We start from the raw sequence: 14,266 nt of genomic DNA, 5'->3' as shown, positions 1-14,266 counted from the left end.
TTGACATCTGGAGGAGATATTTGGATGACTGTTGGCTTGTATGGAAAGGTGGTCCCGACTACCTTCAAGAATTTATGGAACATCTTAATGGAAACATGTGGGGGACTGAATTTACTGTGGAATATGATCTGAATGACATTCATTTTCTAGATGCCCATCTACAACGACAACCTGATCATACACTCAAAACATCTGTACATCGTAAATTTCCACACTATAATACCCTGCTACATGCCAACAGTCTCCATCCGAAGCACATTATTAAGAACATTCCGAAATCTCAGTTTCTGAGAATAAAAAGAATATGTTCATCGGAAAAGGATTTAAATATACATCATGAGGATTTAGCCAATAGATTTTTGGCCAGAGGATATCACTGGGATACAATCAGTTCTGCTGCACAATGGAGTAACACCCAACCCAGGGATTCATTGCTAGTTTACAAGAAAAAAGCCAGATCCAATAATCCAGATATATGCAGATTTGTTACCACATATGGAAGAAACAGTCACAATCTCATCAATATTATTAATACACATTGGAACATACTCAAATCTCACCCTCTTTTGGAGGGATATTTAGGAGAACGATGTTATTTTTCATATAGGAAGGGTAAAACACTAGGTTCCCACTTTTCTCATTATAAAAGGAGTATCATGGATGACAACTCTTGCATGCAGAGAACATTAACAGGGGACAAACTAGTTGGTACATATCCCTGTGGCCATTGCAGTTTTTGTGGTTATATATTCAAAACTAAAAGTTTCACAAGCAAAAATACTGGTCAGTTACATGATATTAAATTTTTTGGAAATTGCATTTCAGACTGGATTGTCTATCTAGCTACCTGCACGTGCCAGGCGTTCTATGTAGGTCAAACATCTAGACAATTTCGTATCAGGATATCGGAACATTTGGGTGATATTAGAAATTGCAGGACAACAAACGCACTATACAGACACACCATTAAGCATCCCACTGCCAAATTTTCATTTTGTATTATTGATAACATCATTGGAAATCGGGCATTTAAAACAGGATGGCATGACATTCTAAACAAAAAAGAAAAAAGATGGATAGTCAAACTCGGTGGGCTTTTCCCACCAGGGCTCAATGATAAAATGTGATTTACTGAAAATGTATATTTATTACATTTGTTTTTCTTAAGCATTCTCACTTCATATTGATGTGTGTTTACATTGTCACCCCAATATGACTTATTGATATTATTACAATGTTCTAGTGAATTTTATGTAATTATGTCTAATTGTGCTAACCATATTTTTATTCTATACAGCACATATCTTCTTCACTACACCAAGGTAACATTTTATTTTCTAACCAACTGATATTATGATGGTTTGGTACAGTTTAAGGTGGACAATAACTTTCTTTGTAAACTTTCTTTGTATGCTATATAACTAATTATTTTCATTTGTAACTTCATTAATGATTTTTTTTCTTTGACAGGAAGTGATGTCATTGCTTCCTTGTAGGGTATATAAGGAGCAGTTCTCATTTTGTCTTTGTAACTACTGATGAAAGCTTAACAGCTGAAACCGGTCTAGTTTTGGTGCAATAAATCTTATTCATTGGAACCATTCGAGGTGCTGGCTTTATTTTTTGTATTGGTCACATAAGCTTGGTTGCCGAGCACCAGCCATACTTGCTAGCTTGTTCTTAAACTGAATACCACTGTCCACCTGTGTCCCTAAGTCTCTTATCACACTTTCGGTGTTTAGTGTACTACCACCTATGTGATAATTCACAGGTACATGCTTTTTCTCAAAGTGGATAACCATACATTTCCTGGCATTGAGCTTGAGCCCATGGCTCTGGCACCAAGCATCTGTTTCTGTAAGGCTCTTTTGTAGAGTATCCACATAATTTGGGGATTCAGTAATGGCTCCTAGTTTGTAGTCATCTGGGAACTTTGTTAGCCAGAGTCCCTTAGTGTTGGCCTGTACTTCAGAGAAGTAGATGCCAAATAAGAGCAGTCCCAGGACTCATCCCTGAGGTACTCCACTTGTCACTTGTCTGGAGCTGGATTTGGAGTAGGCTCCTTTTACAATCTGGGTTCTGTCAGTAAGCCAGGTGGCAACTCATCGAGTGACATAGGGATTAATGCCCAGCTTAGTAAGTCTAGCTATGATTCCAGAGTGGGGGATGGTGTCATAAGCGTTGGCGAGGTCCAGATACGCCTTACCCTCGTCCATGGCTCTGGAGACTGATTCGAAGAAGTCAATCAGGTTCAGGAGACAAGATCGGCCCTTCACAAACCCAAACTGGGTGGTCCAGTGTTCGAAGGTTGCCAATGTGTTTGTTTATAAGTTCCATGATAATATGTTCCATGGCCTTGCAGATCAGGCTCGTCAGACTGATGGGGCGATAGTTCCCTGGGATCCAAAGTGGATCCCCCCTTGTGGAGTGGGATAACTGTAGCTGTGCACCACTCAGTGGGCACAAAGCCTGAGGTGAGACTATGATTAAACATGACACTTAGGTGAGGTGCCAGTTCATTTTGTAGTTCATGTAATACACAGCCCGGGATGTCATCTGGTCCCATGGATGCTGTATTCTTAGCTTTGGAGAGTGTATTTTTTACCTGTGTGGCCGTTATTACCAGACTTTGGCAATCTTCCAGTACTGAGATGGGTCGTTTAGGGGGTGAGAGGGGGGTGAAGTTGGCACTGATTTGATCTGCCAGGATACTTGCAATATCCTTATGATCAGTATATTTAATGCCATTCTGTTGTAGCTCAGTGCAGATCTGAACATTGCCATTTAGATTCTTGACATAGTTATAAAATGCCTTGTGGTTGTCTTTGGAATCTTTGGCGATTTTATTTTCATAACTGGCTTTGGAGGATTTTATGAGGGATCTCCACTTCTTACTGAGGCTGGTAATGGAGTTTTTTGCATCCTGGGATTTTCCTCTTTTCTGTAAAACCGTAGGTTGCTGTTTGCAAGTAGATAGTATTGTGTTGATATTTAGACATTACAGTACAGATTTGAATGTTATTCCTCATATCTTAAGCTAAACAAACATCTTTCTCCAGTCTACTACTTTTTTATTGATAAGACTTTGTAAGTAACTGTATGTCGTGTAAGCAAGGCAATGCATACATTGTGCCTTCATAAGATTTGTATATTGTATTATAGGTGTTGGGCAAGTGATAGATGCTGATTGTGTGACATGCTGAAACTATATTAGTAAAGGAAATACGTTATTCAGCAGACGAGCAGATTTTGTTTGGATAAATCATTGAGTATACTTCAGTCTTGTTTGGAATAAAAAGAAGAGAAAGTAACCAGCAAATGGGAAAATTAAATGTATACACTTATAATGCATTCATGAAAAAACTGAAGTAAATAACAGTCTTTGAGTGGAAGCGACATCAAGTTTGATAGGAATGTATAGACAGACTGGGAAGTAACAGAAAACTGTACTGAATAGCATGAAGGAGACAAAATGGTGTTTCCTTACAATATACAGTCTTAGCAGTTCTGTTGGGATTAATTGTGGCTCTATCATAACTGATGAACCTTTGCAGTCCTTCTGATTGGAAAATGACACTGAAATTAAACTTCATAAAGTGTAAGTTCTCAGCAAGTTTATACTGTGCAACTTAATATCTGCAGTTGGGTAAAACTGAAGGGGAAGGTGTTTGGTAAAAGGATTAGTTCTGTCCACTGAGGATATAAAGGACATCATTCAGACAAAGCCAATCTTGCAAATTCAGTCTGTTTCGGTCATTATAAACAGGAGATTCAATGCAAAACTAGATATGTACAGTTCTGGCCCTGTCACATACCTGGCAAACATTGACTTGGTAACAAGTAGGACACTGGTCTGGATGTCACAAGCAGTAGTTACAGTTGCATGATGGCATAGTGTCTTAATGAAAAATTAGGACAGGGTGATCAGGGACTATGTTCAAAGCTAGTGATTAAATCAGGTTTGATAACAATCTGTCCTTGAATTCTTATTGTTTGATGGGACATTTGTCTCAAACACTCTATCTTCTGCTGCACAGATTTATTCTATATAGGATTCAGATGCATAATCTGAGGTTTGCATAAACTTGGAGAAAGGGGAAAATATGCTGTCACAAAAGGAAATACTGACAGCCCAGATATCTGGAATTTTGTAAATAATTCTGTCATTTGTGAATATTGATATGATTCATACAGAAGTGTGTGTAAAGGTGTAAAGTACTGAGCTAAAATGTAACCACAGCATGCCCTGCCAACTTAGAATAGAAATGTATGTAAACTATTGTAATTGTGTAAATGTATATGTTTTAACAATTGAAACTAGAACATAGTTGTGTCCTAGTTGCCTGTTGCACATTTTTGGTGCATGTTGAGGAACGATACTGTCAGTTTTACTTTTTTTATGGGGCTGCTATCGGCCATTAGGGGTAGAGTGGTATCGGCATCCATGTTAACTAGTGCCTGCCTGGAGGTGGCCTTACTGAAGGTATAACTGCTAGAGTCTGATTTAATTTTGGCCTGTCAGACGTCACCCGTTATTTCTGTAGTAGTATGTAGTACTTCTGCTCTGCTCCTGCGTCCACCCCTTGTTAGAGAACTGTGCCACAACTGTTAACAATTAGTTTCAGCTGGAGTGTTTTGATGTACACCTGAACTTTGTGCGGTCTGCTGAAATACAAGCCTGCACCAGATTGAGTTGTGCTACTGTTTTCTATCTGTGCATATTTCAAATGTTTACATGTAGTTACTAGTATTTTTTATTTAAAGTATGTAAGTTTTCAGACACTGTGGAATTGGGAGTTTCCATAACTTCAATTGTGCTACATATAAATAATTTGGTTTGAAATTTGGAACACTTTTTATTGGACTTTCTCCTGATGTGACAAGACATTGGCTGCTGGTTAAGTTTTACAGGTTGTTACTCTTTCTGAATAAATATTTTTTATATATTTTCTCTTAGAATATGACGCTGCACTCAAGTTTAGAGATGGGTTAGTATTTGGAATAGTAAACTTTCAAAATATGAAATGTGACTAATTAGATATGTTTATTTTATTAAACGTAGGGTTTTGTTTATTTAGTAGCTGTTGCCTGACCCTGTTGAAGGTGAAGCTCCTGTAGGTGCATTGTAAAATCCATCTTGGCCAAATAAAGGTAATGATTGCTTCACCTTTGTGTTCCAACTTCTCCCCATATGCAGTTGGTTAAATAGGAAATGGCAAATAAAATATTTTGCAGTACTTATCAATATAATTATGTTGTGCTGTTTGCATTGTTGTCATATCTTCAAGAAGTGATGATTTTTGCTGGTGATTTCATTCTACCTTAATTGATAAGGAAGTCCCAAACATATATTTTTTTGAGAGTGGCTAGCATTACAAATTACAGGGTGTCAGACCAAAGTGGAGAGTTGTTGTTGTTATCTGTTTTTAATTACTTCTTACTTTGAGGCAGAAATCTGTTTTCTTAGTAGATTAATACATATTTTAATGAAATGTGTTGTTCGCAGTCAGGATAATCTGTTTTCTTAGTAGATTAATAGATATTTTAATGAAGTGTTGTACTGGTCGCAGTCAGGATGGATTAACATCATCTTCTTCTGCAAACAGTTCACTAAGGTGAGAGTATGCAAAGAACTATATACATAACTTTGTCATGGAGAACATAACATTTACTACAGGTTTAAAAAGACATGACCTACTAATTTACAGATATGCAGAGAGACATGCACAGTATGTTTAACTGTTATGTTCTGGTGTGTATGCATTTTTATTATATGCTGGATTCTTTATTGCTGCGTATCGAGAAAAGCTGTTTTTCTGGAGTCTAAAGGTTAGAAGGAGGTGTTTTATACACTTCAAGGATTGTGACAATTTATGAGCAGTTTACAAATCATAAAGCATTATCTTTTTCCCCTGTCATACTGTATTTTTATTTAATTTTTTTATCAGTTAACATTAAGCAATGTGTATTCAGTTACAGAATAGTATAGTAAATTCACAGAGAGCCATTGTTTGGTTTCTGTTACATGATGTACTTTTTTTTTTTTGAATCCACATAAAGGTCAGATTTGTTTTTATTTTACATATGTTTACCAGGGAGGTCCGACTGGACAAAGCTGTCCATTTTCAGCAGAGGCCCAGGGAGAAAAGCTCCAGAACAATTGCTAACATACTATACATAAGATATTTACATGAGCGTTGTGGTGTACATAGTTATAAAATATAGCAGATATGTGATTGCAGAAGATATTTACATAAGCATAGTGGTTTAGAAATATAATTAAAAGTATAGTAGGTAGTAACATATGATTGTTCATACAGTTTGTTTAGTACAGATAATGTTGAAGCTGTACTAAAGGTAAGACAAGAAAGGAAAAACTAAAAAACACTAGCCAGATTGTCAAATCAGGAGAATATAGACAAGATCATGTGAGGTTCATTGACATTTTAAGGGAAACTTGAAGACTGTGCATAAAGCACATATTCCTATCCAGAATTCATACCTCACTCTCAACCTCTTAAGAGCAAAAAATCTGGATAAAGCCTAAAATGATAGGGGAACAAGTAGGGACAGATTGTAAATATTGCTCTTACAAACTTAGAAAGTTGATAGAATAATAGATTTTGCATTAGCATGACATTTCTGAAGGATGTGGAGTCTTAAACTCAAATGTTTATCATTATTTAATGACTTCAACCCTCAGCTATTTGCCAGAAAAGTACAGATTTTAGGAGGAACACACAAAAAATATGAGGCAAAAATCTGGACATTCTGTGAAAATCTGTACAATTGAGATGTGTGCTTACTGCAGTATTAAGTTTTCCTTGCATAAACATGTACAAATGCAAAAATCAAATAGTTTTATGTATTTATATTTTGTTGTTGTCCAGGTTAGCATGATGCACATGTTAATCATTGGTGTAGCTGAAACGCATCAGAAAATGTTTTTTTTTAATCCCATACCTGACACTTTTATTTTTGTTTTTTTGTTCAGTAACATCATTGATAGAAGATCTGCAAGATATTGACTGCAAAGGTAGTAGTAGCCCATTTGATTCTTTAGGCTGTCTTATAACTTCAAAGCCAATGCATCCGACAAGAAGTGAGCATTCAGATATAGTAGCAATATGGTATAGTTCATTACTGACGGCAATTTGTTTTCAGAATTCTTCACGTTGTAGGTTTTGCATCATTTTAGGATGCAGATAAAATAAGTTGAACTGAGCAGTGTTACTGCTGGAAAAGCAAGACGTCAAGTGAAGAAACTAATGAGTCAAAATAGGGAATATAAATACTCGTTCTGTAATAAACTCTCAAAATCCACGCCTACTGTGTTTGCTTGGTGTGTTTGTCGACTGCAAATACTTGGCAACACTAACTCAATACCAAGATTATCTGCTAGTGATCTTGCCTTACTGAGAATGTCATTCCTAAAGTGCTCTTCAGCATGGTTGTGGTGCTCCTTGAATATTTCAGTGAGTCTGTTGATGTGTTCTTGAACCTTTACTATACAAGTTGAACAGACTGAAACATCTGGGCAACAGGCTCAAGAACTGATGAGTGATTTGCAATAATGAAGAAAGAAATCACAAACGTGCATGAAGAGCAAGCGCTGAGTAACATATGTGCCATTTTGTCTGGTTTCATCAGCAGTGCTCTTCTGAAGATCAGCCAGGTAGTCAAATATTTTCTCAAAGTTCTGACTAAACACACGAATGGATTTATATTTCTCGGTCCATCATGTCTCATTCAGATCATTGACTACAAGATTTAGTCTGTGAGATTCACAGTGGATAAAGGCTGTTTTTGGATACTTTTCACGAATCTTTGCCTGACCACCATTTTGGATGCTTGCCATTATGGAGCAGCCATCATAGCCTTGTCTGAGTAATTTTTCCAGACCGCACTTTATGCATTCACTGACAATGACATTTGATAGACTGTGCATCTCTCACAACAATGGGAACAAAAACGCAAACTCTTCTCAGATACAATCATCAACAAACCAAATGCCTAATGACAACTGCTCAATGTCTGAGATATCTGCAGTTTCATCTGCCAGTACACTAAATCTAACTGCCCTGTTTTCTGCACAAACAATCTCCTTTCGAAGTACATTTTCATATTCTGCCAACAGCTCATTTTGCACCCTATGGGATGTGTACCAAGCATTTCCTGCAGCTGTTTCACTGTGCTGTTTCAGTATTGTGTCACCAGTAGCAAAACGAAAATCTAACAAGTAACACAAATTTCCACCAGAGCCTTCTTTTCCACAGAGAGGAATGTCAAGGGTTGCACAGTAAATGGTAGATACAATTGGTTCCAATTTATTTTGGTTCTCTGCAATTTGTTTTGCTACTGCTGCATCTATCTGTGGAATAACAGCTGTTTCTGGCTTCTGTCGTGTTCGTGTATGAGAAAAATTGGAAGCATCTTCAGTAGAACCTTTGTGCCATGATGACTGCATGTGATTTCTTGCAAGACTCATTGAAGACATTGTATTTTATGCACACACTAGTGATAAAGCTGCCTTGCAACCCACGGTGAAGTGACTGAGGAAATAATACACAAGTTAAGCAGAGTGGGCCTTTCAAGAGAGGAGAATATGCAAGCCACGGTGAGTACTAAGACAACCAACTATATCTGAATATAGTTGTTTAATAATGACATGCATTTCAGTTTCAGACTTCATATCATCCAGAAAATTTATTCTAACACAAATCCTTTTATTCTAGCGACTTTCAAATGTGTCCCTAGTTGGGGGCCTTTATCCCTAACATTATAACAGGCTTTGTCTAGATTGTGTTAACTGAGAGGTATGGTGTGTGCATGCCTGTATGTATGTATAAGGAGGAGGAAGTATACCCCTCAGCTGTCCAGGTTTTTGGAGAATGTCCAGATTTTTGCCCCATATTCCTCCTAAAAAGCATTGAAGCTGCTAAATAATGACAGACGTTTGAGTTTTAGATGTCATATCCTTTAGAAAAATGCATACTAACATAAATCCTGTTATTCTAGCAATGTTCTAAGTTCATGAGAGCAATATTTATAATCTGCTCCTATTTATTTTAGGCTTTGTCCAGATTTCTTGCACTTAGAGGTTGAGGTGTGTGTTAGAGACAGTGAAATGTCCTAGAGTTAGCAGGTGGAATTTATTTTTCAAGTGCATTTTCAAGGAATTGTTAAGGGAAGAGAGTTTTACTGCTGCTCATGCTAAGCCTGCTTAAAATGTGCAACTGTTTTGTTTAGCAAATGGTATCACTATTGTGGGATAGAATTTTTAAAGCAGCACAGCAGGTAGCATACTTGCATCTTGATACAGAGAGCTATAGGTTCTGCTCCTACAACACGTAGATTTGTATTTTAAGGGGGTGTATGTCCTCCTTTGGATGAGATGCCTAATAACTATGAACTTGTTTTTCAGCTTGCCACCCATTCCCTATTGCAATATACCAGCTTACCATTTTTTTAATATAACGTAGGCAATTTATTCTTCAAGGGCAGCAGGCATTGAATTTGTAGATGAAACACTGAAATATAAAGTTGCTTTCTAGCAACAACTTCTTCACTGGTTTCAGATCTCAATGTGGAATTATTCAGATGAGTTATACTTCTGCGAAGATTCTGCATATTGATTGATATTGGTGGATTGTATGACAGAAGTTTGAGTAGAGTGGCCCTTTATGGTTGAAATGTTCTGAATTGGGCAGGTTGTCATTACTGGTTCATATCATATGATTTGCTTTATTGTTTAAAGGAAAAATGTTCAGAACTATAAATTTAAAACACACTCTAACAAGTGGTGCTGTATTATACAAGGGATATAATTCAGTTATATAGTATAATTAATACAGTCAGGAAGGAGAATCAAATAACTTTTGCATGGTTCTAAAAATGCGTGCAAGGAGCCTATGATTTGAAAACAGCCCAAAGGTAAACTTACCCTGCCACTGGCCAGATGCATTTTCTTTGAATGCAGGTTTCAATGTTTTGGTGAATGTGGGTTTCAAAGGTAGAGAAGTTTTAATGCTAAGCCTCTTTTCATTGTAAGACTATTGCTTTGTTTAGGTTTAGTAAATGTCTATCAGTGTTTGTGCTATAAAATTTTAAATACAAGTTGTAAATGAAATCCAAATATCTGTCATCATTGTAGAAGTAAAGCATAAAACAGTATGCACACAAAGATTTGAACAGTGTCTATGACAAATGGGGAAAAATAGCCAAGTAATGGGACACTGGAATGGCTGCGTGGGGGTGGGGGTAGGGTCGTGTGGGCGGGGCATCAGAGGAGGTGAGGTTTTGCGGGTGGGGCATCAGAGGGGGTGGGGTTGTGTGGGCGGGGCTTGGGTTTGCACTACCCCCCCTGTAAAAAATCCTGCGGGCTCCCTTGATCAAAGGGCTCAAACAGATGCCATATGCTGCCAGGTTAAAGAAAATCCAGCTCTACTCAGTGGCATACCTCCTGTTCAGAGGCGATCTGTGCCTGACATATAAAGCCATGTCCAACCCGGAATTAATGGACATGCTGCACCTCAGAAAATCCAAATCCCATCGAGCTACGCGCTCGAGAGACTTGAACCTCAGCACTGAAATAAATAGGACATGCTGGAGGGACAGATTCATAACCCAGAGGCTCCCTTCACTCTGGAATAAAATCCCAGTCCAGGTTAGGCAGAGTCCCTCATTGACTCTCTTCAAGAGGAATCTTGATGAGTGGATGGGAGATCGTAGGTTTACCCCGGGTATCACTTCTGTGTCACTGTTAGACAGAGGCACAGTATACTAACCTCGAAAAAGGGCATAGCAAAATAAATTTAAAATGGGTGGCAAAAGCCAAACACATTCTGGCTAGGCTTATAAATGCCCTAGGGCAGATAGCCTAGTATGAACCTATGAACCTGTATATGTAAAATCTAGCAATTAACTCTTGTCCTAAAACAATACAAAGCATTCCTTCATCCAGACATCCTGTCTCCGAGCCCTGAGATCAGTCATAAAATGCTTTACTTTATCAGCTTTCTTCCAGCAGTGTGCACTGTGGTTACAATTTTAAAGCTTAGTACAATATATAGTTCATAACATATAGTTCTCTTTTACATTTGTAAAACCAGCCTGTGGATTATATTAATATTTACAAATCACACAGAATTATTTACAAGATTCTATCTGGACGGGCTGACAGCCTTTCAGTTTTTTACAACAACCATACTAGAAATGTACATTATGCACACTTGCTCACATTTTATCTCTTTCTTAACTCTTTCTTTACTAGTACTAAATGCTGGTCTAATTAAGAACCAGTAAAAAAAAAAACTGGATTACAGATGCTCCTTTAGACAGTTATACTGGACGTATCCTGAAATTTCCTCTAATTTCAATTTGTGTTCATGTGTGCACTCACTGTGGTAAGACCTCTCTGGATAATAGCCTTGATAGGCCTCTATGCTACATAAGGTGTTCCATCCAATCCTTTTGTTGTTCCCTATCATCTTATGTATGTATTAATTTGTATGAGATCCAAATAATCTGCTGCTGTCTTATATTTTCACATCTTTCCCCAACAACGTTACTTCATAAATTCTTGTTTAGCGTAACAGTCCTCAGCCTGTATGTCTGCCTTCCTAACACTTCTCTCTTCTCTTCTTATACTTCACCTGGTGTTTTTCTATTCTTCCATGTTCCCCGACTCCTATTGCCACACTCTCAGCTGTTAATCATCTTAAGAGTTTTGCAAGCATGTTATAATGTAGTTTGACACGTGTGTTGGGTGGGCTCTTGATTATTAAGATGTGCCACATTTTATACATTTGTTTTGGTGTAGCACTGTTACTGTGCCCTAGTACTAAATTTCACTCAGCAGGTGTACATGCTGGGTCCATAATGAAAAGAAAAAAAATGTAAGAGATGCCACCAAAGACAAGTTAGTTACTTCTTTGCAGTAGAAAAACAAGATTAAAGCTTAGTGGTTTTCTTAATATTTGTTCAAAATTACAAAAATACAATTATTCAAACTAACAGGAATTACACTAGATGTTCCAGTTCCAATGCAAGCCCGAAACTAAAAAACGAAACGGAATTTCTTAAATACTCTTGACGGGCAGACTTTTGATAAATCTGTGCCGCAATCAAAAACTTAATTATAAGACACACAACAATATAAAATAACAAAGGCTACTTCAAACACTTCCTCTGATTCTTCTGACTGGTTTGTAAGCATTCAAATATTACTTTTACTTGGGTAATATTTTAAACATAGCTATTCAAAACTTCGCGTACACAATCAAAACACCAGCCAACTCTGTTATTCTTTTACTTACACTTTTGTTTCTCGCAGACCACAAGCCCCATCAGAACCACGCCAACACAGGCTGAAATATATCCGTGGAAGCCAACAGCCATCCTGACTAATGAAACGTGTGAAAAGTGTCCAACACCTCCTCAGTTTGAGGGCCTTGCTGCCTGGATCCAGCCGAGCTCGCTTCCCGTTAGAAGACGCAGGCAGTTCCAGCCCCTTTATTGCCCTATGGAATGCACGAGTGATGCAAGACATCAGTGAGGAGCTGCTCGCGGCTGCCTGATAACGATTAGTTTGTACTCAGGCAGGAAACGCAGACCCCCTACGACATTTCCATCAAAACATTGCAGGCACAGTCTCATAAATGACTACTCCTTTTTCTTCTTTAGATGCTGCTGAAAGGCAAGTTTTAATTTGTAACCAAGGAGTTCAAGTACTTGCTGCAGTTGAAAAGAGTTAATTATTTCTATTTCATTCATTGTAGCCAAGAGAAATGTCTACTTGGAATCATTCTTATAGGCTGATAAATAATTTCACGGTATTCTTTGTTTACTTTATTTCTGTCATTATTATTTATGTAATTGTACGTTTCGGTGATTTCAACACTGGTCACCAAATTACACATTGTGTGTATTACGTACTATTAACACAAGAGTGATGTGATGCAGGGCAAAGCAACAAGCAATAACCTAAAGCACTGCAAAAGACGCATTCATTTTTCTTTATTACCAAACTAAAGACCCCCATTCTATTTTTAATAGCAAATTAATCACTTTTGACAGTAATAACAGAGTTTTATGCAACATTATATAAATTTAAAAACATGTCGCTGTTAACCAACAGAACATTTACCATTTTACAAGTCCGTCCAGGGTGTAGTTCACGAGATTAGGACTGTTATGTGGAAATGTGATTATCTTAGCCTGTGCTCTCTGAAAATAGTACCCATAACGCTTTAACACCACCCTTCAGTTCGTGACATTATTTTCCAATGAACGATGTGTATCTTTTTTTGTTATTTTCAGCATAGCTCTCTACCGGAAAGGGGCAATCCCCATCAGAATCAGGGAGAAATCCAGAAATAATCAGGGACACATATTATTAACTTGAAGCATTGACAAAATAATAGAACATGAGCGTATTGCTTTTTCTAAAGTAAAAAGTCTGTAACTTTAATTATTGTCATTATTTATTGTGTAATTCAACACCTTTTCTCTAAAAGTCACCATTTTTAGGTGGGATTAAGAGGGACAGCTAAAATTTCATTCAAAATCAGGGATGTTGAGAGGTATATTTTCAGTATAGTAACACTAATGGGTATTACTCCAGAAATGCCCTGTAATTAGCTTGAATAGTGCATACCTTAATAATTGTTGCAGTAGTTGTACTGCCCTAATTTTTGCAAGACAGTCCTGATGTGGGGAGTTATGTTCTGGGTGGGGTGGGGGTGAAGAAGTGAAAAATAGCAAATGTTCTGATAATTTGAGAAGAAAATATATCTAACATTCCTTAAAATAAATTTCAGATGTTACAGTCAGAAGAAGCCGAAATAAACAAATATACAGAGATATGACCTCTAGGTCCATAACCTTGGTTATGTCCTGACGTGCCTTCCATGAAAAATACTGAAACTGAGTGCTGACAGGAGACATACTTGCTGGGGTTGCCATTACAATGTTATTTGTATCTGGCTGAACCTGGTCTGTGTGGGTGAGTGTTTACCCAGGTAAACAAACTGAAATAAGTAAATATGAAAACAGAGTAAAAAAATTCAAATTTTTTTACTGAGTAGCCTTTTTCCCTCAGTATAAAGAAACAGATTAGAAGCATAAGTGCAGTATATATATATATATATATATATATATATATATATATATATATATATACACACACACATAATATTTTTTTTTTACTTATTTCTTCAGTGACAATTAAAAATCTGTCTTCTTGCATTGTTCATTTAAGAAAATC

At 37.2% G+C, this 14,266-nt stretch overlaps 1 protein-coding gene across 1 annotated transcript in view; it reads right to left on the bottom strand.

The window, feature by feature from the left end:
- PROS1 (protein S) overlaps positions 1–12,689 on the bottom strand; it is a 1,920,390-nt gene extending 1,907,701 nt beyond the window's left edge. The window contains exon 1 of the mRNA XM_044071115.1: positions 12,318–12,689. Within this exon, the coding sequence (XP_043927050.1) occupies positions 12,318–12,399 (82 nt within the window). The 5' untranslated portion in view covers positions 12,400–12,689. The remainder of the gene's footprint in view (positions 1–12,317) is intronic.
- Between the last annotated feature and the right edge of the window lie 1,577 nt (positions 12,690–14,266).

The sequence above is a fragment of the Protopterus annectens genome, chromosome 5.part0 (assembly GCF_019279795.1).
Source record: "Protopterus annectens isolate FY-2018-M chromosome 5.part0, PAN1.0, whole genome shotgun sequence".
Classification (NCBI taxonomy): Eukaryota; Metazoa; Chordata; order Ceratodontiformes; family Protopteridae; genus Protopterus; species Protopterus annectens.
The sequence above is the reverse complement of the archived record's forward strand: the minus strand, read 5'-3'. Positions and strand labels throughout refer to the sequence as shown.